This window comes from Astyanax mexicanus, chromosome 9 (assembly GCF_023375975.1).
Source record: "Astyanax mexicanus isolate ESR-SI-001 chromosome 9, AstMex3_surface, whole genome shotgun sequence".
Taxonomy (NCBI): domain Eukaryota; kingdom Metazoa; phylum Chordata; class Actinopteri; order Characiformes; family Acestrorhamphidae; genus Astyanax; species Astyanax mexicanus.
This window is the reverse complement of record NC_064416.1, coordinates 3,015,327-3,038,556: the sequence shown is the minus strand read 5'-3', so window position 1 is coordinate 3,038,556 and position 23,230 is coordinate 3,015,327. Positions and strand designations below refer to the sequence as shown.

General features: G+C 34.9%; 1 protein-coding gene across 3 annotated transcripts; it reads right to left on the bottom strand.

Annotated features, from left to right (window-relative positions):
- Window positions 1–1,754: 1,754 nt before the first annotated feature.
- Window positions 1,755–19,260, bottom strand: fosb (FBJ murine osteosarcoma viral oncogene homolog B). Of its 3 annotated transcripts, XM_049483770.1 has the most exons (7): window positions 18,809–19,260; window positions 17,894–18,087; window positions 13,867–14,202; window positions 13,561–13,668; window positions 12,368–12,643; window positions 12,275–12,322; window positions 12,070–12,135 (listed from the first exon to the last, which is right to left on the bottom strand). In XM_049483770.1, the coding sequence occupies exons 1-7, from the start codon at window positions 18,873–18,875 to the stop codon at window positions 12,070–12,072; spliced, it is 1,095 nt and encodes a 364-aa protein (XP_049339727.1). In that variant the 5' UTR covers window positions 18,876–19,260. The 3 variants fall into 3 exon arrangements, with proteins under 3 accessions (XP_049339726.1, XP_007235608.3, XP_049339727.1); XM_049483769.1 differs by lacking the exon at window positions 12,070–12,135 and adding an exon at window positions 1,755–10,181 and having other exon boundaries at window positions 12,275–12,643; window positions 18,809–19,252; XM_007235546.4 differs by having other exon boundaries at window positions 1,755–12,643; window positions 18,809–19,249.
- Between the last annotated feature and the right edge of the window lie 3,970 nt (window positions 19,261–23,230).

Sequence of the window (23,230 nt, the reverse complement as noted above, 5' to 3'; positions counted from 1 at the left end):
ATTCCTCAGTTTAACATTTATCAGTTTATCAGTTTTATCTTCTGATCCTTACAGGCTAAAATTAAAAATAAAAAAATTACAGGTATTTTTTAATATTTATTGTATTTACTGTACCTTTACAGGCTAAAAAAAAAAAAAAAAAAAAAACAGGTAATTTTATTATTTATTGTATTTATTGTACCTTTACAGGCTAAATTTTAAAATAGAAAATTAGGTGTACATTTTATGATTTATTGTATTTTTATTATAAAATGCAATTTAAATTAGTAATATAATCAGATGAGATCTATAAGAGCATTCTGAATGTGTAGTGTGTTGAATAAATAAATAAATTAAATGTATTAAATGCAATAAAAAAGATTCAAAAGAACCTCCTTCTACTTATTTTAATAAATGTTATAGTTTTAATACATGTGATTAATGTAATACATGATATTAATGTGAATGTAATTAATTGGCCTGTTTCAGGTGTGTTTTTCAGATTTAGATGGTCTATTTATTTATTTATTTATTTTATTTATTTCTCATTTTTTGCCCTTGTTTCATCACTAGGGTGCAGCAAAACCTCGTAAATCCATCTATAGAGCCCAGTAACAGCAGAGCCTTTTCCACCCCAGTCCTTCAGTCCTCAGTTTAACATTCATCAGTTTATCAGTTTAACCTTCTTATAAAATATTAGAGGTAAATTTTATTATTTATGTTTTTTTATTTTTGGTTATAATTTGATTTAATTTCTTTACTTTGATATGTTTATGATAGTAATTGTGTTTTGGAACCCTTTGCCAAATTACAAATTCACAAATTTGTTTTAAAACATAATAGATTGATTTTTTAAATGAAATACACCGCGTTTGTTTTAAAGGGTTTTTTTTTTTTAGAAACTCAAACACCATATTTAACATACAGTTAATAAATGAATAGTAAACTGATCCAGGAAGAAACACATCAGGAATCATGTAGTAACTTAAATATTTTCAAATTTCTTAAAATCTAAAATTATTTTCTTATTGATTGACCTTCATTTTTTCTCAAAGTCATTTTTTTCTTTATTTAGTTGAGTAGTTGTTGCTTCTCATAATCTGGATTAGAGCATTACACAAATATTCACTATTCACTGTATACCTGTAACTCTACCTCTTCACTACTTTACTTTAACTGATGCTCTTAAACTTTAACATTATTAATCTTCTAAGCAAGAGGAGCTACTTAGAAAAATGTAAAATATAAATATAATATTGTTTACTAAATAATTCAATGTTTTTCTTTATAGTTTGGATGACTTTTGGCATAAATTTACAATGCAAAACATTTAAACCCTTTCAGATCTGATTTTTTTCTAGTGACGAAAAATGTAAGAATGGTGTTTTCTGTCTGTAATGCACAGAAAGTAAGACTTTAATATTCCACTATAAACTCTGTATAGCAAATAAATCCTAAAATAAAAAAACTAAAATATTTAATAGTTTTCTGTGTGTAATCTTTTATATTGACCTTTTTATTTTATAAACAGTAAAACAAAAGTGTGAAAAAGGTGAAAAAGTGTTCTAAATCACTTTAAATTAGCAAAGTTAGCTGTTACTTTCCAGTGCAGTGGATAGGACCAAGCTACTGATCCAACAGTATTAAGCACTACAAAACATTTAAAAATAATAAAAGAAAATACATGATGTCCACTGTAATGGACGCAGGGTCTGAAAGGGTTAAAATAATGAAAAAAAAGATGAATTTATAATAAACCCAGAGAGAAAAGTGAGAAAAATTCAATATGCTTCAGTTTATTTTTATGTTTTAAAACAAGAAAAGATGATCATACGAACAGATTCAGATTCAGTACACTCAGTTTCACAGTCTGCACACAACAAAGGGAAAACTCCTTCTCAATTCTGTTAATAAAACAGCCAGAATAATCAGAAACTGAGAAAGATCAAAGATACGGATCAGAGGGAGGAGGTTCCTATAGACCCCGAGGGCCAATCAGCTGGGTTTATATCAATTATTATGGAACTCTGGGGTCAAAAACGTTCTGATCATCAGAACCAACATCCCATAAACCCAAAAGATAATCCAGACACTTTAAACAAACATCTGTACATTATCATTGATCATACATATCAGCATCACTATAAAACACAGATATACAAATATTGATAAAGGACTGCCTGGAGTCTGGAAATTCATTCAAAGCTTACAATACCGGTCTAAAGTTTTAGAACACCCCCACTTTATTCTGCTTATTTCTGCCTTTTAGGCTCTTTAGGTCCAGTGAATAATAAGCTAAAATGGTACAAAAATTAGCAATAATCTGTAAGGGCTTAAAAAAAAAAAATGATATACTACAAAAAATTCATATTGTAAAAAAACACAACAAAAAAAATACATTGTGTAAAAAAAAACTGAAAAAATGTATATTGTAAAAAACAAACAAACAAACAAAAAAAAAAACGGGGAAAAAATGGGAAAAACTATATATTGTTAAAAAAAGAAGAAAAATGTGTATTCTAAAATAAAATGAAAAGAAAATGTGTATATTATAGAAAAAAGAGATAAAACTGTATTTGGAGAATAATGAAATAAATGTGTATAGTAAAAAATGAAAAAGAAAAACACAAAATGTAGACAATGTGTATTGTAAAATAAAATGGGAAAAAAAGTATATTTAAAAAAGGAAGATAATGTGTATGTACATAAAAAAAGAAACAAAACTAAAAATATGTGTATTGTAAAGAAACTGAGAAAAATAAACAAATATTGTACAAAACATGAACTAATTGTACATTGTAAAACAAAACCTGAACAAATGTCTACTGTAAAACAAAAAAAAATAATAATTTGTTAAAAAAACAAGAATACCATTGGTTAACAGCTTAGAACTGATCTGTAGCAATAGAAATAAACTGAGCTTTTAGAAATTAATTTAAAAAAAAGAGAATTATAACTCATTTACTGCAGCATTTACACACTTACACACAGCAGCACATTCCCACTTTATTTCATCATCGTAATAACTAGAAAAAGACACAGAAACGCAGAGAACTCTGTAACTATTAAAAGTAGAAGTTCTTTCTTTTCTTTAAAGAAATTACAGACGAAGTCAGAGAGCGGTGAGTACTGTTTCCTACTCCTTCAGATAAAGACTCTTATAAACTGGAGAAAAAAAAGTGCTACAGGAAGACGTCTGGCTGACCCACATGGAAACAGCTTTAGCCTTTAGCTCAGATTAACATGACTGGAGTAACAAAGATAAAATTAAAACAAAAATACAGCTCTGCAGTAACTGGACTACTAAACAATAGGGGTGATCTAAAACTTTTGACCGGTAATGTATGTTACTATATAATTGCAGATCCACGTCCAAAAACTGTCAATAAAACACCTTCAAAAATATATATCATTTTATATATATATATGTATATCATAGATATATCATAGCAAATATCTCCTCGCTCCGATTTAACAAGTATATGATTACATTGAAAGACATTATTAAAGAAGGCCCTTTGCTGAAACTTCAAAGGCATATCGTGAGAAAATCGTGAGCATATCGTGAAATCAATGAGACACAAAGCTTCACCAATGAGAACAAATCCACTGAGTTGAAAGGCGGGGCTTAAATTTAAAATTTAGCTCCACCCTCATTATGATAATATGACACTTTAAATATCAAGAAACATCATTGTTTTTTCCCAGCTGGCCACCAGTGTTCATTAGCGTTACTTGTTTGTCCGTTAGACGTTCATGACGTCAGGTGACCAAAAAATTTTACGTCAGGACAACGTCTAGGGCCAACATCAATTTGACGGAGAATCCCATCAGCAGCTGACAATATATTTTGTTGGTTTTAAGTCCGACGTTAAGAAATCCATCAACAGCAAAATCTGACGTCTTTCAAACTTTGCACACTAACATCTAACTGATGTTAAATACTTTTATTTCATACATTTATTTCATTGAGGTATGTTGACCAAAACCTACGTTGAAACGTTGTTGGTTTTACTAAAAGCCATGATGTTAAATAACCAAATTGTGACATTTGTCTAATGTTGGAGCTTAATGTTAGCCAAGTATTAGTTAATGTTTGATGTCAGTCCAGTCTATAATCAATGTCTGTACAATGTCTGAAACCCAACAGCAAAATCGGACATCTTCCAAACGTTACACGCTAACATTAAGCTGATGTTAAATACTTTTATTTCACTGAACATTCTTAAAAGTTATAATCTTAAATCAGACGTTAAACCGATGTTAAAGAACCAGAACTTATCCAAAACATCTGTCTGAAATTGGAGCATATTTTGTTAGACGTTGACACATTATTCCTTTGACTGTACGATACTGTGTTAAATAAACAAAATTTAACTAAAACATCTGTCTGATGGTGCAGCTTGATGTCAGTCCAGTCTATATTTAATGTCTGTACAGTGTCGGTCTAATGCCAACATCAATTTGACGTACAGTATAAAACCTCTAATCAACAGCTGATGATGATATATACGTTTGGTTTTAGGTCTAACATCAAAATCCAACATCTTTTAGACTTTTCAAACCAACATCATATTAATGTAAAATACTAACATTTCATGTAGTTGTGAGGTATGGTGACCAAAATGCAACATCTGCTGAACCAAATTGTAACATCTGTCTAACGTTGGAGCTTGATGTCAGTCCAGTCTATATTCAATGTCTGTCTAATGCCAACATCAATTTGATGTACAGTATAATACATCTTATCAACAGCTGTCGATGATACTGATGTTGGTTTTAGGTCCAACATCAAAACCCAACATTTCCTAGACTTTTCAAACCAACATCATATTAATGTAAAATACTAGCATTTTGTTTAGATGTGAGGTATGGTGACCAAAATGCAACATCTGCTGAACCTCATAATGCGTTCCACAACACTGAACATTGTTGGTTTTAATGTAAGTCATGGTTTTAAGTAATTTTTCCAAAAATAAAACGTAACAAAAATGTTATGTAACCAGAATTTGTGACTGATAAGTGACTTGATAGATTTCATCTAATCAACAGCTGACAATTTACACATTTATTTCAGTAAGGAATAATGACCAAAACCGACATCTACTAAACTTCATAATGTTAACACCCACACAACATTGTTAGACGTTGATGCGTTGTTGGTTTGACTGTAAGACATGGTGTTAAATAACCAAAATTGAACTAAAACATCTGTCTGACGTTGGAGCTTGATGTCAGTCCCATCCATATATTAAATGTCTGTATAAAATCCAACATCTTCTAGACTTTTCAAACCAACATCATATTAACGTAAAACACTAACATTTTTTAGTTGTGAGGCATGGTGACCAAAAGGCAACATCTGCTGAACCTTATAATGCGTCCGAAAACATTGAACATTGTTGGTTTTAATGTAAGTCATGGTTTTAAGTAACTTTAACAAAATAAAACGTAACATTTTTTTTAACGTAACCAAATTGTAACATCTGTCTAACGTTGGAGTTTGATGTCAGTCCAGTCTATACTCAATGTCTGTACAATGTCTGACGTACAGAATAATACATTTAATCAATAGCTGTCAATGATACTGATGTTGGTTTTAAGTCCAACATCAAAAAGCAACATCTTATGGACTTTTCAAACAAACATAATATTAATGTAAAATACTAACATTTCATTTAGTTGTTAGGTATGGTAACCAAAGTGCAACATCTGCTGAACCTTATAATGCGTCCGATAACATTGAACATTGTTGGTTTTAGTGTAAGTCATGATGTTAAGTAACAAAAGTGGTCATGGTCGTGGTGTTAAATAACTTTACCAAAATAAAACGTAACAAAAATGTTATGTAACCAGAATTTGACGTAGCCAAAATGTAACGTCTGTCTAACGTCTGTCAGTTTTTGATTCAGTTTCTGATAAAAGACTTTGATAGATTTCCAATCAGAGTTTAACCTATACAAGATTTGTATTTTCAGCTAAAATGTAACGTCTATTTGACGTAACGTCTTTCTAACGTCAATCTGACATCTGGTGCCTGCTGGGGTCGTTCGGCTAACGTGCTACATGCTATGCTAATCCCAGAGGATGTCTATATATATATATATTGCATTTCAATAAGGATCGAGAATTTGAGAAAGCCAAAGACAAGGACTCGAACTCGGCCTTCAGATTTGACTCAGGGCTCCTCTGAGCGAAACGGAAGACTACAGAATCTTAAACAGAAACCACGTTAGTCTCGTTTACGGTACGGCGAAGAATACAGTAACACTATGTTTTGGCTTAAGATAGACGAAAGCACCAACAGCGCACTACAAGCACCAAAACCAGCAGATCTGAAGGCCTCTGAGGGCGTTTTTCTTGCGTTTTCAAGCTTCAATCCTTCTTATTTCCACACATCCAGCTTCATAGAGCCACTGTGCGCAATTTCATTCAATCCTCCTCAGATTAAAAGTCTTTAAAACAGCTTCGTTGGATAAACGTCGCTAAAAGAATTGCACTTTACCATTGATAGCCATCGACGTCGGTTCTAATCTACAGCCCCAGTGAAAAGGATCTCAGTACAGTTGAGTTTTACAAGACAAGTGGTGCGCACAGATTATATAATAGATTTGGGAATTCAAAACATTGACATTGAAATTTGCACAATTTTCAACTTTCATTGAGGTTCATCCCATAAAAAAAAAAATACCCATCGCCCACGTGTGTGTGTGTGTGTGTTTGTGTGTGTGTTTGAGAATGTGTCCAAACTTTCATAAACATAAAGAAATGTATATATGTATTAATGTATTGAATGTATAAATAGCAAATAAACATTAAGGCCACTATACAGTATATAATCTGTATTATGTAATAATCTGTATCTATTAATAAATGGCTTTTCTTACTTTATCCAAAAGATATTTACTGTATATATACAGTATACAGTAAACTCTTTAAAAAAATGAACAGACCACTTTAGATTCAGTTTTTGAATCAGTTTCTCAGATTTAGCTATTTATAGGTTTATATTTGAGTAAAATAAACTACAGAAAACATTTCTCCCAAATTCCAAATAAAAATATTCTCATTTGGAGCATTTATTATTAAATAACACAAAAGATGCAGAGTACATATTCATAAAGTACTCAATATTTGGTGGAAACATGCATCTTGGCATCATGTTCTCCTCCACCAGTCTTACACACTGCTTTTGGATAACTTTATGCTGCTTTACTCCTGGTGCAAAAATTCAAGCAGTTCAGTTTGGTGGTTTGATGGATTGTGATCATCCATCTTCCTCTTAATTATTATATTTAAATTTGTTAAAATCAAAGAAACTCATCTTAAAAAACTTAAAACTCATTTTTAAGTGGCCTCATTTTTTTAGAGCTGTATATATAATATAAATATTTAGGCAAAAGTTGTGATTCTTTTGTCCAACCTGAAGGTTTAAATCTGAGACACATCTCTTCTTAATGTTCATTTCTAAATAAAGCGTATATCATTACTATCATGCAAAAACCTTGTATCTGCAATAGTAGGAAAAGAGTAAAAATAGTAATTGAATTGAATTTGTGTACACATTTTGCTCTTACATCATGTCAAGAAGGCGTGACAGTGCAAAACAGTAAAAAAAATGATTTATAAGATTTGTGGAGATGCAAGGATTTTGCATAACAGCAAAGATAAGATATGTGTGTGTGCTTATTTGTGTATTTGTGTTGGGACACTACACACTGGAGTGTAAAAGAGTGTAAAAAATCAGCACATAAACAAATGGATATTGCTCAAGGACACGGTTCCAATGTGAATTTGAAGTCGAGTATTGAAATTTACATGGAGAGACACTCAAAATATTTCTAATCACTTTTGTTTTTTATTATGTTTTATTTTATTCGTTTGCATCCAGTGTGTTTTGTCCACAGGGGTCAATGAGCGAGGGCTGTGGGACCAACCTCACACTGACGAACTCTTTAAAGCACGAGCGAGAAATAATAATAATAAAAATAAAGCACAGGGTCATCGCCCTGTCACCAAACCCGTGATACATATATAGACCATCGTATGCACCACAACAGCTCGAATACACTCATCATACATAGTCATGTGTTTTATATATAGAACATATAAATACACAGCAAGTAGAGCAAAGGCAGTGACAATGCTTTTCATATTGAGGGAAAGGCGGGCTATTATTGTATATCATAATATAGTTTTTTGTTCTTTTAGAAAAATATCTATGTTTTAAAACCAAAAACCAGCCGCAACAAGCTCACCCTCCTGTCTTCATTAACAAAAATAACAATTTTACATTTCTGCGCATTCATACATTACAATCATTTTACATACAGTATATATACACAGTGAATATGTGTATATATATATATATATATATATAGAGAGAGAAAAAGATTTAAAGAGATATTTATACGCATACGCATACATAGTATAGAGCATTTTCCATTTTCAGGTATACTGTTTTTGTTTTTTTTTACATAAAAAACATACCAAAAGTTGCCAAATGTTGTAAGATAACAATGAAATAATAGTCATAATAATATAATAATAATAATTATAATAGCAATAGTTTGTATTAATAATAATATAATAATATTAATAATAATTACAATAAGACAATAACAGTAACAGAGAAAAGAGGAGCGACTCACGGCCTCCGCAAAAAAGTTCCTCCATTTGGCAGCAACGGCACAGTCAAGAGCAAAAAAGAGAAAAAAGCGTAACAAACAAAAAAACATTTGTCGCCTTAACTCAGTATATAAGAAATATCATAAAAACAATAATTAGCATTTTAAAATTTTAAAATTCACAGGAAAAATAAAGTTTTCATATTCATAAACACCTCTTTCAGAGGTCTTTCTTCCTCCGTCTCTCTCTTCTTTTGGCCCAACAGTTGTGCTTTTCTCAACACGTCAACCTCCTTAAAGAAAGAAATAAACTGGAGAAGCAGCTTCACTGATGCCCTTTCACAATAAAAGCCTGCGTCCGCCCTCTGACCTGTTACTAAAGGTCAGGGGTCAGGCTGCAGGAGAGCGCGGGGACGTACAGAGGCCACTCGTCCAAATGTTTAAGAGGTTGTTTCATATTTCAATATTTCAATATATTTGAATATTTCATATTTTTCATATTTCAAAGTTCTTTTCACTTTTTTTTTTTTCCAGAGATTTCCAAAGCGAAACCGAAACCAGGCTCCTCAAACCAGGCTAGTCAACACTGACTAGCTTAAAAAAATAATTTTAAAAACAACAAAAAAAAAAACAAAAAATAAAAAATAAAGACGCCTTTTGGATGTAACCTTCAGTTATAAGCCACTTATTATTCAGTTTTCTTTTTTTTTTTGTCTCAAGGTAACAAGGCTGATAATACTATTATGGAAATTGTTTAAAACGATTAAAAAGAACATTTGAGAACCACACACACATTTGAGAAAACAATGTCTACAGGTGTCTGGTTGCACGAAAAAAAAATAAATAAATAAAATAAAATTAATGGTCTGAGAAACAACACAAGGACAAATACGGGCAAAACGGGCAAAAAATGGCATGGGAAAACCAGAACAGACAGGGTGGTGGATCGAATCTGAGGTGGACAGCTGCAAGATCGATAAGATCGAGAGAGTTAAAATAAAAAAAGACCACGTCTCGTTTTCTCCTCTCTCGCTTTTGTTTGTTTTTTTTTGCTTTTTTGCTGTAATCGACGTATATGCTGTAACCGTGGTAAACCCAAGAGCTTCGTCTTCTTCTTCTTCTTTATTTTTAGCTGGTCTTCACTTCACCTTTTAAACCTTTTAAGCTTTTTACCAAAACCATCCAAGCAAATCCTTGCAGTGGAAATGCACGTTTCAGGAATCCAATCAAATCGAATCCAATGCAATCCAATGCAATGAAATAAATGCAATGCAATGCAATCAATGCCTGCAATCAGCTGTCTGTGGTCTGTTTGCATGCTATAGCTAAATAAAATTGAATTGAATTGAATTGAATAGCTGGTGTTGGTTGTGTTATTTATTTATATATAGATTTCTTGAAAGATCTGCTCATGGTTAAAAAGCTCTGCGGTTCCTCAGTGCAGTGCAGCAGGCCGGTCCATGCTGGGCAGGGCGGGTGAGGAGGGGTCTGTGGTGCTGAGAGGGGGTTTCGGCCCGCCGATCAATCAAGGTTCCAGGGGCTTTCAGGGTCCAATGGGCTCTCGGGGGCTGAAGACTTCACAGAGAACCAGGGGCACATAGAGACAGAAGAGAGGAGAAACAGATGGGCAGATGGACGACGGAGAAGACAAGAAAAAAGGAAAAATAGATAGAGATAGACTGACTGATTAATTGATTGATTGACTGATAAATTAACTGATTGATTGATTGATTGATTGATTGATTGATTGATTGAACCAATTAATGAGTGGCGGGCGACATTCTAATTTCCCTCATTTCGCTAGTCCCAGCACAATGACAAAGGAGAAGAAGGAGAAAAGGGAGGAGAAGGAGGAGAAGAATAATAATAAGAAGATGCAAAAAGGAGGATTGATTAGATGGTGTGATGAGAAGAGCAGTCAGGACCCCAAAAAAAACAAAAAAAACAAGAAGAACCCAATATAGAAAGCCACAAAAGTTCTGCGTCCCTTATTTTTGTCATTTTAGAGAAATACTCAGAAAAAAAGAAAAATCTCTGCAGTGCAGACGGTCGGGAATGGTGAGAGTACGAGAGATGGAACACCAATGCAGGAGCAGGAGCATAAAGACAGAGAAAGAGAGAGAGAAAGAAAGAAAGAGCAAGAGACAAAGAAAGAGAGAAAGAGAAAGAAGAGAGCAGTGGAAATACGGTTATTGTGCGTAATATAAGTGCTTGCGTTCTTATCATGTGTTTGAATCTGTGTGTATGTACTGTGTATACATGTGTGTGGATGACACAATCTCTTGTTGTGGTGAATTACATAATACAGCTCTGGAAAAAATTAAGAGATCACTTCAGTTTCTAAATCGGTCTCTCGGATTTTGCTATTTATAGGTTTATGTTTGAGTAAAATGAACATTGTTGTTTAATTCTATAAACTACAGACAACATTTCTCCCAAATTCCAAATAAAAATATTGTCCTTTAAAGAATTTATTTGCTATATATAACAAAAAAGATGCAGGGCTTTCAGAAAACAAGTTCATATTCATAAAGCTTTAAATCTATAATATTTGGTGTAATAACCCTGGTTTTTAATCACAGTTTTTCAAGCACCTTGGCATCATGTTCTCCTCCACCAGTCTTACACACTGCTTTTGTGTAAAACTTTATGCCTTTACTCCTGGTGCAGCTTGAGTTTTTTTTTAAATTTGGTAAAATCAAAGAAACTCTTTTTTAAGTGCTTTCTTTTTTTTCCGGAGCTGTATATATAAGTATATATAAAAGATATAAACATATGTGTGTGTGTGTGTGTGTGTGTGTGGATGACACAATCTCTTGTCGTGGTGAATTATTATTATTAATAGAATATTATCAATTATAATAATTGATACTATTATCAAATATACATGCACATGTATATTTAATGTGATGAAGTTATTTAGACGTTAAAAAGGTAAGTAACATTAACGTAAATGATCTTAGACAAGACTGGGAAAATGTGTGACCAGGTATTTTGACAGGTGTTATTCGAGGTATTTTTGACCAATCAATTCTGATGCTGAAACTAGGGAAAATAACATAAAAACATAAAAATAACACTAAAACTTTATTTTAGTGTTATTCGAGGTATTTTTGACCAATCAATTCTGATGCTGAAACTAGGGAATGTGTGCAAAAAACAAAGCAAAAAACAAAACAAAAACGGAAATAAAGTGAAGTAAAGTCGATTTGCCGACAACACCCGAAGGCTCTGAATAAATACATCGCGAATATGTCAGAAGGTTAATGTGTAAAACAGTGGCGTATTACAAGCGCGAGGTCACAGTGGCGGGCTGTGCCACTCTGGTTACAGCTCTGATTTCCGCAAAGGTCAGTTTTTTTGAACGCTCTATATTGACTCTACTGTGTGCATGTGTGGAGAAAAGAGAAGCACAGGCAGGGAAGGGCAGGGTGCTCTCAGAGTGCGAGGAGTGAAGGCGAGTTCAGGGAGTCAGAGGACTGCTCGCTGCTGCTTGTTCGCTGGTTAGCGCTGGCCCCGCAGGCTCCCTCTGGGTAGGTGAACACAAATGAAGATGTGTATGAGGGGTTGTAGCTGCCGGCGTCAGGGTTGTTGCCACCGTCGGCAACGAGGCACGGGCCGCCCGGCGCCGGCTGGCTCTGCCCATAGAAAGAACTAGAAAAGGCTACCTCCTGCATCATCTCCTGCTGCTGCGGCTGCTGAGGCGGCGGCGGATGCTGATGCTGCTGATGCTGATGCTGCTGATGCTGCTGATGCTGCGCCGCCGAAGTTGCCTGCGTCGAGCCCGGCAGGTGGTGGTGGTGGGACGAGTAAGGGGGAGGCAGGTAGAAAGTGTCCTCCTTCACAGTCAAGCCCACCACAGAGACCGGGGCGGGAGGCGGGGGGGTCTGCAGCTGTGCCGACGCCTCCTCCTGGTACGGGATCTTGCAGCCGGGCTGGTGAGCGATGAGCACGAACTCCAGCCTCTCCTTCTCCTTCTGCAGCTCTGAGATCTCAGCCTCCAGCTCGGCCTTCTCCTCCTCCAGTATATCCGTCTCCTAAAGGAAGGGAAAGAGAGATGGAGAGCAAAAGAGAGACACTGAGCAGTTAAAAAACTTTAAAAAAAAACTAGAATTAGAAACAAGAAGCCTTTAATTGGGTCAGGGTTGTGAAACATGTCTTTAAAGACCTTTAAGAGAAGGTGTATTTTCTTCAACAACCAGGATAAAATAGTGATCTGTCCAGTGTGCAGTAGAGTGTTTGTTACAGCCATACAGCTAGTCTTATCGGTGTGTCCAATAAGAGTCCAATAATTTTAAATATTATCCTGTACAACCTGAGACAACCTTTCCTGTGGAAGACTGAGGGCCTTATTTTAGCGATCTTTGGGCGAGTTATCAATCATGAACCGTGCAGCTTGATTTAGGGGGTGTCAGTGTGTCTTTGCTATCATAACAGCGAGAAAAGTACACCTTGCATAGCTCGAAACACACAATTTTTTTTTTTTACTTTTAGTACTTCATTACAACATTTTACAATAAACTACTTTCAATACTTGCAAGCTCAAAAAATTTTGAAATGGTGAGCAAAAGCGCCGCACTGTTAAGATACGAACGCGCCAATGTCAGAGCACACCAGGATGATGAGAACGTGATACTCTGATTGGTTTATTTTATGTTATGCCCAAAATCAACCACACCCAAGATGAATTAAAATAATTATTTTGTGCGTATTGAGCTGAGCAAGTCATATTCATGGCGCTCTCACGATACCAAAGACATGCCCAAATCCAGCTGCATGTTTTCATGCAATTGTCAGATGCACTATAAACCACTGTAAACTGTTATAAACCCATTTTTCCCAACCAAAAGGCATGTTATGGCCGTAACAGAACATTCATGTTCATTTTTTAAATTAATGCTCGTACTGTAGCATCAAGTAATGTGTCTTAAATCATTATTTTGCAATCACTCACCGACTGGAGCCTGTCTGTAAGCTCACGCCGCCGATTGCGACACTTGGCAGCAGCCATTTTGTTTCTTTCTCTGCGGACGCGCCTCTTCTCCTCCTCCTCTGGAGTCAGCTGGGAGTGAGTGATCAAAGGCCAGAATATGGTGTAAATAAATCATTGTGTGCTTCAAAGACACCATACTAAACATCTACTCTAAACATCTCTGTGGTAAAGCACACAGTAAACACTAAACACTAGAGAAGGTTGGGCACACTTTCATGTGTCCTCACGCGTATACAAACCGTCTGGCCCCGCGTGACCCTGGCTTACCGATTCGTCTCGCGTGCGGCGGCGGCTCCGGGACTGGCGCACGGGGCCGGGGGTGTCTGAGCTGGGCGGGGTGAAGCCCGAGCCAGAGGAGAAGCTGGGCCCCGGCAGGTCGTAGGGGTCCAGGCTTACTGGCTGGGTCATGGTGGTGGTGCCCGTGCCGGCCTGGCCGGGGGCCACCGAGGAGATGAGGGTGGGCTGCACCATCCACTGCAGGTCCTGGCTGGTGGTGATGGCCGTCACTGTGGGGATGAAGGAGCCGGGCATCTCCACCCCTGCTCCACTGCCGGCTGCGCCGCCGCTGCCTGCCCCTACACCGCCAGCGGCAGATACACACTCCTGTGGGATACGATCGCACATGTTGAGCAACACAGTGCTAAACTACATAGCAGCTCCTGCAGAAACTGGGAGTGTGATTGCAGAGCTGATTCGAGGCTAGTTGCTATGGTGTTGCTAAGTGGTTATTAGGTGGTTGCTTAGGTGTTGCAATGGTGTGCGTGGTGGTTGCCTTGGTGTTTCTAAATGGTTGCTACAAACTAGCTCTGGATATTTTGAAGTAACAACGAAGCACTGTTGTTGTAAGTCGCTCTGGATAAGGACGTCTGCTAAATGCCTTAAATGTAAATGTAAATGTTGCTAGGTGGTTGGTAAGGTGTTGCTAGGTGGTTACAAGGTGTTGCTATGGTATCCATCTTGGTTGTTATGTTGTTTCTAAATGGTTGCTAAGGGATTACTATGGTGTTGCCATGGTATCCTTGGTGGTTGCTAGGGTGTTCTTAGGCAGAGGGAGAGTAATATTTTCGCATTAATCAAATTATATGAAATGATAATACATCAGACAGCTAAGGATGCTAGATTACTATGGAATCTGTGGTGGTTGCCATGGTGTTGATAAGTAGTTGCTAGGTGGTTGGCAAGGTGTTGCTAAGAGGTTGCTAGGTGTTTGCTAAGGTGACCCCATGGTATCCATGCTGGATGCTAAGTGGTTGCTTAGGTGTTTCTTGGCAGTGACAGAGTAATATTTTCACATGAATCAAATTATTATCAAATTATAATACATCAGACAGCTATGGATGGTAGTTGTTATGGTATCTGTGGTAGTTGCCATGGTGTTGCTAAACAGTTGCTAGGTGGTTAATAAGGTGTTGCTAAGAGGTTGCTAGGTGGTTAATAATGTGTTGCTATGGTTACCGTGTTGGTTATGTTGTTTCTAAATGGTTGCTAGGTGGTTGCTAAGATGTTGCCATGGTATCCATGGTGGATGCTAAGTGGTTGCTAGGCAGTGGCAGAATAATATTTTCGCATGAATCAAATTATATCAAATTATAATACATCAGACGGCTATGGAGGCTAGTTGCTGTGGTATCTGTTGTGGTTGCCATAACGTTGCTAAGCAGTTGCTAGGTGATTGATAGTGTGTTGCTATGCTATCCACGTTGGTTGTTATGTTGTTTCTAAATGGTTGCTAGGCTGTTGCTAAGTGGTGGCTAAGTAACATATTTGCATAAATGTAATTATATCAGATTATAATACATTGGACAGCTATGCATGCTAGGTTGCTATGGTATCTGTGGTGTTTGCATCTGTATGATGTTTGCACAATAATTAGTAGAAGTATTTTCAGCAGTATTTAGTGTTAAATGTTTTAATCATTTTATATCTATGCCCATGACGTGTCAACATGACACAATTCTAAATACTTACCTCATAGCTGTAGAACTAAACTAAAATTCATGATGAGGTTGTAACTTTGTAGCTAATTATATAATAATTATATATTATGTAGTATTTCTACAAGTATTTGTCAAGTATGTGCTTTAAGATAACAAAGTAACTTTATAAAGAAATGCACACATGTAAATGTACATGCAATCTACATTGTGGGTTTATACACATATACGTGTTGTACACATATAGTAGTGCAATAATGTACAGTACCAGTTAAACGTATGGACACACCTTCTCTTCCCTACATAGTAAATGAATAGTGATTCAGACTATATAGGAACACATAAGGAATCATGTAGTAACTTAAAAGTGTTAAACAAACCAAAATACTCTGTGAAGCATTTAGGAAACTCTTGTTCTTCCTTTCCTGGGGTGGTCCTGATGAGAGCCAGTTTTATCATCATAAAAATTTGTATTGCCTTTTTTGTGACTGCACTTGGGCAACACAATGTTGCTAAGATGTACAAAGCTGTTGTCTAAGTAAGAGATGCCAACTTTGAAGAATGTAAAATATAAAACATATTCTGATTTGTTTAACATTTTTTTTGTTTACCTAATTATTCCATAATATGTTTATGTTTGCAAAATGCAGAATGTTTTAAAATAATGAAAAATAATTTGACTGGTAATGTATATTGTGTATATTAAGTTAGATGATGAACTCACTTGTACTTAAACCAAATGTATAATGCTTGAAAAATGCTAAATTATAAGTGATATATATGAGTTTTTTATTTTATTTTATTATATTGCATTACTTTACGTTACATTTTTCTCTCTCTCTATTAATTAATTGTATTGCATTATTTTACATTAGATTTCTCTCTCTCTCTCTTTAATTTTATTATATTGCATTACTTTACGTTAGATTTCTCTTTCTTTTTTCTCTCTCTCTTTTTAATTTTATTATATTGCATTACTTTACGCTAGATTTCTTTCTCTCTTTTTCACTCGCTTTTTTATTGTATTATATTGCATTACTTTACGTTATATTTCTCTCTCTCTCTCTTCTTTCTCTCTCTTTTTTCTCTCTCTCTCTCTTTCTATTTTATTATACTGCATTCTTTTACGCTGGATTTCTCTGTCTCCATTTTTCTCTCTTTCTCTTTTTTTTCTTGTCTTTATTTAGAAATCAGCGGCCGGAGCTCTCATGCATATTCATGAGCAGCGTGTCAGACGGAGAAGCCCACTGGCTTGGAATTCGCCGCTGCAGCCAATCAGCGCTCTCGGCACGCTCCGCCCCTCCCTCGCTCTACCCGTCACTCCCCCGGTGTTCCCCTTAGCAACGCGACGTAACACTCCAAAATAGAACGCACTCGCGTCACAGAGCAGGGGGCGGGGCCGTGCGTGCCTACGTAGGAGAGTTCCACACGTTGCTGGCGGCCTGATTAGCAGCTACTACAGAAACAGCGAGGCTGGAAGTGGATCATACAGACACTGCAGAGTGCTCAAATAAAGAGATTTATTTCTGTTCTAGTGAACTCTGCTGCTATTTTAGTACAGAGTTTCCCTCTTAAACAGGAGAATACATATAAGCAAAAAAAAGATTCTCTATTTCTAGATTTATATTTTTTAATTATTCCATAGATACAGTGTATGCTACACTGAATAAGCAGCCAACAGTATATTTCTAATATTTATACACTTTCCATATGTTTATGTATATGTATATCTTCAGTACTTCACTTAACTTATATATCATAACAACTAACTGATTACTTTATTATGTACTATATTCATTTTTTGTATTTGTTTTTCCTACTTTTAAGGGACAAAACTGGACCTAATAGATCATGTTTACCTTTTTGCACTACTTTTCACTTTTCATAAGATACTCACTCTTAGAAAAAAACAAATATAAAAAAAAAACAAAACTTGACGTGTTATTTAAGTGATAGTTCTTGTAAATGAGTTGAGGTTGGAGGTTGATATACTACATATATGTATATATATATACTATATAACATGTACTATATATTTTTTCTTGTTGCAATTGCATCTAACATTGTGTGCGCATATATATGTATACTGTATTTATATACTTATATATTATATAGCACACAACTCATATTGGATGTGTTTTTTTTGCAGGTCAAAAAAAAAATCACCAGGTTACTTTTTTTCATAATTACTGTAAAAACTTAAATCAAAACCTGCTAAGATAAAATAAACCCTCTAAAATAGATACTACCCTAGAAACTACATCCAATTAACAACATTTACACAACACACAACTCTAATTCTCTCGCTCTCCAAAAAAAAAGTATCGTGAGAGGCAGACAGCCTTCCATTAATTCCTTACCTGTGGTGCACTGGTGGTAGGGGGGCTCCCGAAGGAGTCCACGGAGGACAAGTACTGTGATTCAGCAGAGGGGGACGAACTTCCACGGGATCCTGTGTCTAGGTCTCCGGGGAACCCCTGGAACATCTCCCCGGCAGAGCCGAGAGGAAGCGGGAAACTTACTACCTCAGATCCCGGTGAAAACGGAACGTCACCTGTCAATCAAAAAAGGGGCGGGGTTTGAGGTGAGTGCACGTTGTCGTCTGATTAAAAAAACTGGATCTTGTACTGTACTGTAATGAATTGCACTTTATTGTACTGTTTGTGAGTTATTATTATTATTATTGTTTCATTATTAATATTATTATTAGACTTGTCGTTAAGTTTGCATGCTCTTTTAGTTATATAGTTATATATACATATTTCATTAGTACTTTATTGAATTTTTCAAGAAGTTCCATAAAAACATTAATTTTCACAGCTATCCAAACAGGATCAAAGACAATCAGCAAAACATATTTACAATAAACAATTTCAAAAAGTTAAAAATTTCCATTTTTGATTAATGTCAGGGTGATATATAGCTTTTAACCCATATTATATGCATTACCTTAAAATAAAGCTGTGTGCAAAGCTGCAAAGTACAAATTAGTACATATATGTACATATGCATAGATGTGTATAAATAAGCATAGATACATTGTTCATTTGAAAGCCAGACATTTTTTGATCATCAAGTTCGTTATATTTTGGATATTTTGAATAATATAATATACTAATAAACAATATATGTATATAATACTTTTCCTATTATAACATGTAAGGTACAGTTATGAAAAAAGTGTACCTTTGAGTACAAGAAAGTACTTTTATCGTATCGTATCGTAGTTTTTTTTAGTGTGTTTATTGGATTAAAAGTAGCGTAAAAAGACTTACCGTAAAAAGTTCTGCGTGGAGACTCCGACAGTATGCCTTTACTAGTCTCTTTCCAAAAAAGTTGCATCAAGAAGGCAATCCAGATCTGCGCCGGAGGAAGAAATCACTTCCAAAAGCTCGTAACTCCCCTTAAATCCGTAGGACGTTCCTGCTCCTCCTCCTGCTGCTCGGTTCACAAGACGTGCATTCGTGTATAAATCCAACCAACAAAATCATGTGTAAAAAAGTGTAACCACCGTTATTCCAACGTGTGTTTGTTGTGTGTGTGTGTTGTCTTCTTCACAGAGCGCTCGCGCTGCTGCCGTGGAGTCGCTCTCTGGGCGCGAGCTGTTCCTCTTCTGAATGAAGCCATCTGAGTCCGCATTGTAAAGTAGGGAGTTCTGTCCCCGCCCCTCGCTGGAGTTCCGCTGACGTACGTGCCCATATATGGTTCGCCGTTCGTGTGTTTTTGTTTTCGGTCTCCTTGGCGATGACGTGAAGGGATTCCCTCACCCACACAGCCGTTACGGAGCGCTCCAGAATAGCAGCGTTTACTACATCCACTTCCACACAGTTATTTCTGTTTTATTTCTATTTTTCGGAGGGTTTATTTCTGTGCTGCTAAAAAAAATACCCAGCAGATGCATCTGCACTGTTTTATAACGTTATAACGAGATATATCCCAGCTGGCACACATCCAACTCTCAACATTAAAATGTGTTTGAATGTGTTTGAAATGTGATTAAAGTAATGTCTGCTGTTGTTTCAACGTTGAAACGTTGGAATTTTAACATTGAATCAACATAATTTCCTCAACTTTCTGCTTTCAGATTTTTTTGATTCAGCATTTTACATTTTATCACCATATCATTTCTAAATACGATTGAATGGGGAAATCAAAACAAGTGTTTTACTGCAGTAACTGCCGTTTAATTTAACATGTTCTATTAGTTTTAGCGTTTTTATAGTCAGATGTTCAGTAATCAGATTGTTAGTGGTGTGTATAAACTTTCTTCATACTCAGATTTACTGCAGTGATGTAAATTGATTGTTTTGCACTCTGCTAACTATAGGACTTTCTACTTTTAGTGAGATTTGATTTATATATATATATATATATATATATATATATATATATATATATATATATATATATATATATATATATATATGGTTTAACGTATTCCCACCCAACCGACATTTAATGTTAAAATGAGGTTGAAATATGGTTGAAACAACATTTAATGTTGAATGAAGTGCAAAGGTTGGAATTTTAACATTGAATCAACATAATTTTCTCAACTTTCTGCCTTTTAAAGTAGCATTTTACATTTGATTACCATACAATTTTAAGAAAAGCGATTGGATAGAGGCATAAAACGTAAGTTTATTTACATTTGCAGTAGCTGCTTTTTAATTTAACTCCATGTTCATGTTCTATTAGTTTCACTGTTTTAGTTTACTGTTTTTGAGATCAGATGTTCAGTAATCAGATTGGTAGTGGTGGGTATAAACTTTCTTTATACTCAGATTTACTGCAGTGATGTAATTTTATTGTTTTGTATCTGCTAACTATAGGATTTTCTACTTTTAGTGAGATATGATTTATTAAAGGTTGAACATATGACGTTAAAACAACGTTGCTATATCATATCAACGTTGATTCACTTTTTTAAAATCAACAACAAATCCAACATTGTTTCAACCATAACATCAACATTTATTCAACGTTGAAAAGCCAGCTGGCTGACGAAATATATCCCAGCTGGCATTTCAACGTCGAATCAAAGTTGATGTTTCCCAGCTGGCACACAACCGACCTCCAACGTTGAAATGTAAATTAAAGATGATTGGAGTTATGTCTGCTTTTGTTTTAACGTTCAAACAACGTTGAAACAACATTTAATATTGAATGGATGTACAAACGGTAAAATATTATGGTGTGAATCGGTTTATTAAAGGTTGAACATATGACGTTGAAACAACGTTGCTATACTCATATATTCATATATTCGTTGCTATATTCAACGTTGATTCTACCATAACATCTACGTTGACCAATGTTGATTTAACGTTTATTCAATGTTGAAATGCCTGCTGGGAACATAATGTCCTCAACCTACTGCTTTTGAATTAGCGTTTTACATTTCATCACCATATAATTTCTAAAGTTGGAGGAATGAATGAAATGAAAAAGTAGTTTTACTTCTATTTGCAGTAACTGCTTTTTAATTTGGCACCAATTCTTCATCATACCTGGGGAAATGTTCATGTTCTATTAGTTTTACTGATGTGTTTTTGAGATCAGATGCTGAATCAGATGTTGATATTTAGCTTTACTACAGTGATGTAAGCGATCTAAGTAAAATAAAAGTTATAATAGATTTCTAATTATATAGCTATATAGTCTACAGTCTTTCCTCACACTCCTAAAATACTCTCAATCTTCATAAAGTAATATCTTCATATATATATATATATAATATAAATTATAAATATGTATATACAGCTCTTGAAAAAATTAAGAGACCACTCCAGTTTCTGAATCAGTTTCTCTGATTTTGCTATTTATAGGTTTATGTTTGAGTAAAATGAACATTGTTGTTTTATTCTATAAACTACAGACAACATTTCTCCCAAATTCCAAATAAAATATTCTCATTTAGAGCTTTTATGTGCAGAAAACGAGAAATAACAAAAAGAAGCAGAGCTTTCAGACCTCAAATAATGCAAAAAAAAAAAGTTTTTTTTTTTTATAAAGTTTGAACTCAACTCAGTTCATAAATCAATATTTGGTGGAATAACTCTGGTTTTTAATCACATTTTTTTCATGCATCTTGGCATCATGTTCTCCTCCACCAGTCTTACACACTGCTTTTGGATAACTTGATCATTTCAAGCAGTTCAGCTTGGTTTGATGGCTTGTGGTCAGATCTTCCATATTCCTCTTGACTCTAACTTTAATTAAAATGTATAATTGTATTAATATATAATGCAGGCAAAAATACATGTTTGCATTTATGTTTATATAGCTAAACACTTAAGCACAACAGGTCAGGTTGTCAAAATAATGCAGTGCAGTATAGTAAACAGTATTAAATAATTAAATAAGTAATTTGAATAAGTCAACACCGTTTGTTGGCTTAACCACAACAAGTTACTCTGGATACTGTGCATACCTCCTTCACCAAACTCAAATAACATATGGTACAAGAGAAGATTAAATTATATAAACACCATTAATACAGACAGAATGTCAACATTTTATATACTTACAAATAAATAAATTATTAATGAACTTTAAGTCAGATATGTCACATTGTCAGAACATACAGAACAAGACAAAACAGCAAACAACACTATTAAATAAATGAACTGAGTAACTGATAATAATAATAATAATAATAATAATAATAATAATAATAATAATAATAATAATAATAATAATAATAATAAGGTAGTATAAGTCAAATAGATTTATTGGCATGTGTACAGTAAAACAGGCCGTTATACTCTATAATGAAATTCTTATTTTGTTAATCATCCACTAAAACACAAACACTGTTAAAACTAGTCAAAAATATACATAATCTAAAAACTAAAGATAATAAAAAAAAACTGTTAACATTTCTGTTGGTATTTTACTTATAAGCTTATATACATCTATATTTGCACTAATTTTTATACAGTTTCTGTTCATACTGTTCCTGTCATTATATCTTTAACCCCCCCCCCCCCATCACAGAGTAACGTAATTAAACTCTGTATGTCCTGTACATATGCAGTATTGACAATAAAATTTACTTGACTTGACTATTACCCCTTTATATTGCCTTTCTGACACTCAAGGCTCTCAATGACGCTTACAACTGGAATACACTCCACACACATTCAACACATACAGGTATTGATGAGAAGCGACAGCCAATCACATGTTGCATACTCTCAACTGGAAACCACCATCCACCTAGAGAACTGCTTCCTTTGCCATTCAAAATGCCATTCATTTTTTAGGGTATCATATTTTTGGGGCAATTTGTAATATTCAATTTACCTGGACTGTGGGAGAAAACCCATGGAGACATGAGGAGAACATGGAAACTCCACCCAGATAGGGACTTGAACCCAAGACCCCAGTGCTGGAAGGCAGATGTGCTAAGAAGCACTAAGCCACTGTCATAAACTGCACTTAAAGCACAAGCACAAAGTCCTACTGAATAAATAAACTTAACTCTGTTTGTTATTGACTTTTGTTGTGGTTACTGTTTGGTTACTGAGTTTCAATCAATTCATTATTTAAGCCAATCAGGTAACTTAGCTCTTGAAGTCAGAGTGAGGTTTTTATTTGTTCTGTTTCGTTTGTTTTTAACATAGAAACCATATACTGATAAAAGTAGTTATTACACAAATTCACAAAAGACTATTTGAGCATAGATGGATTGA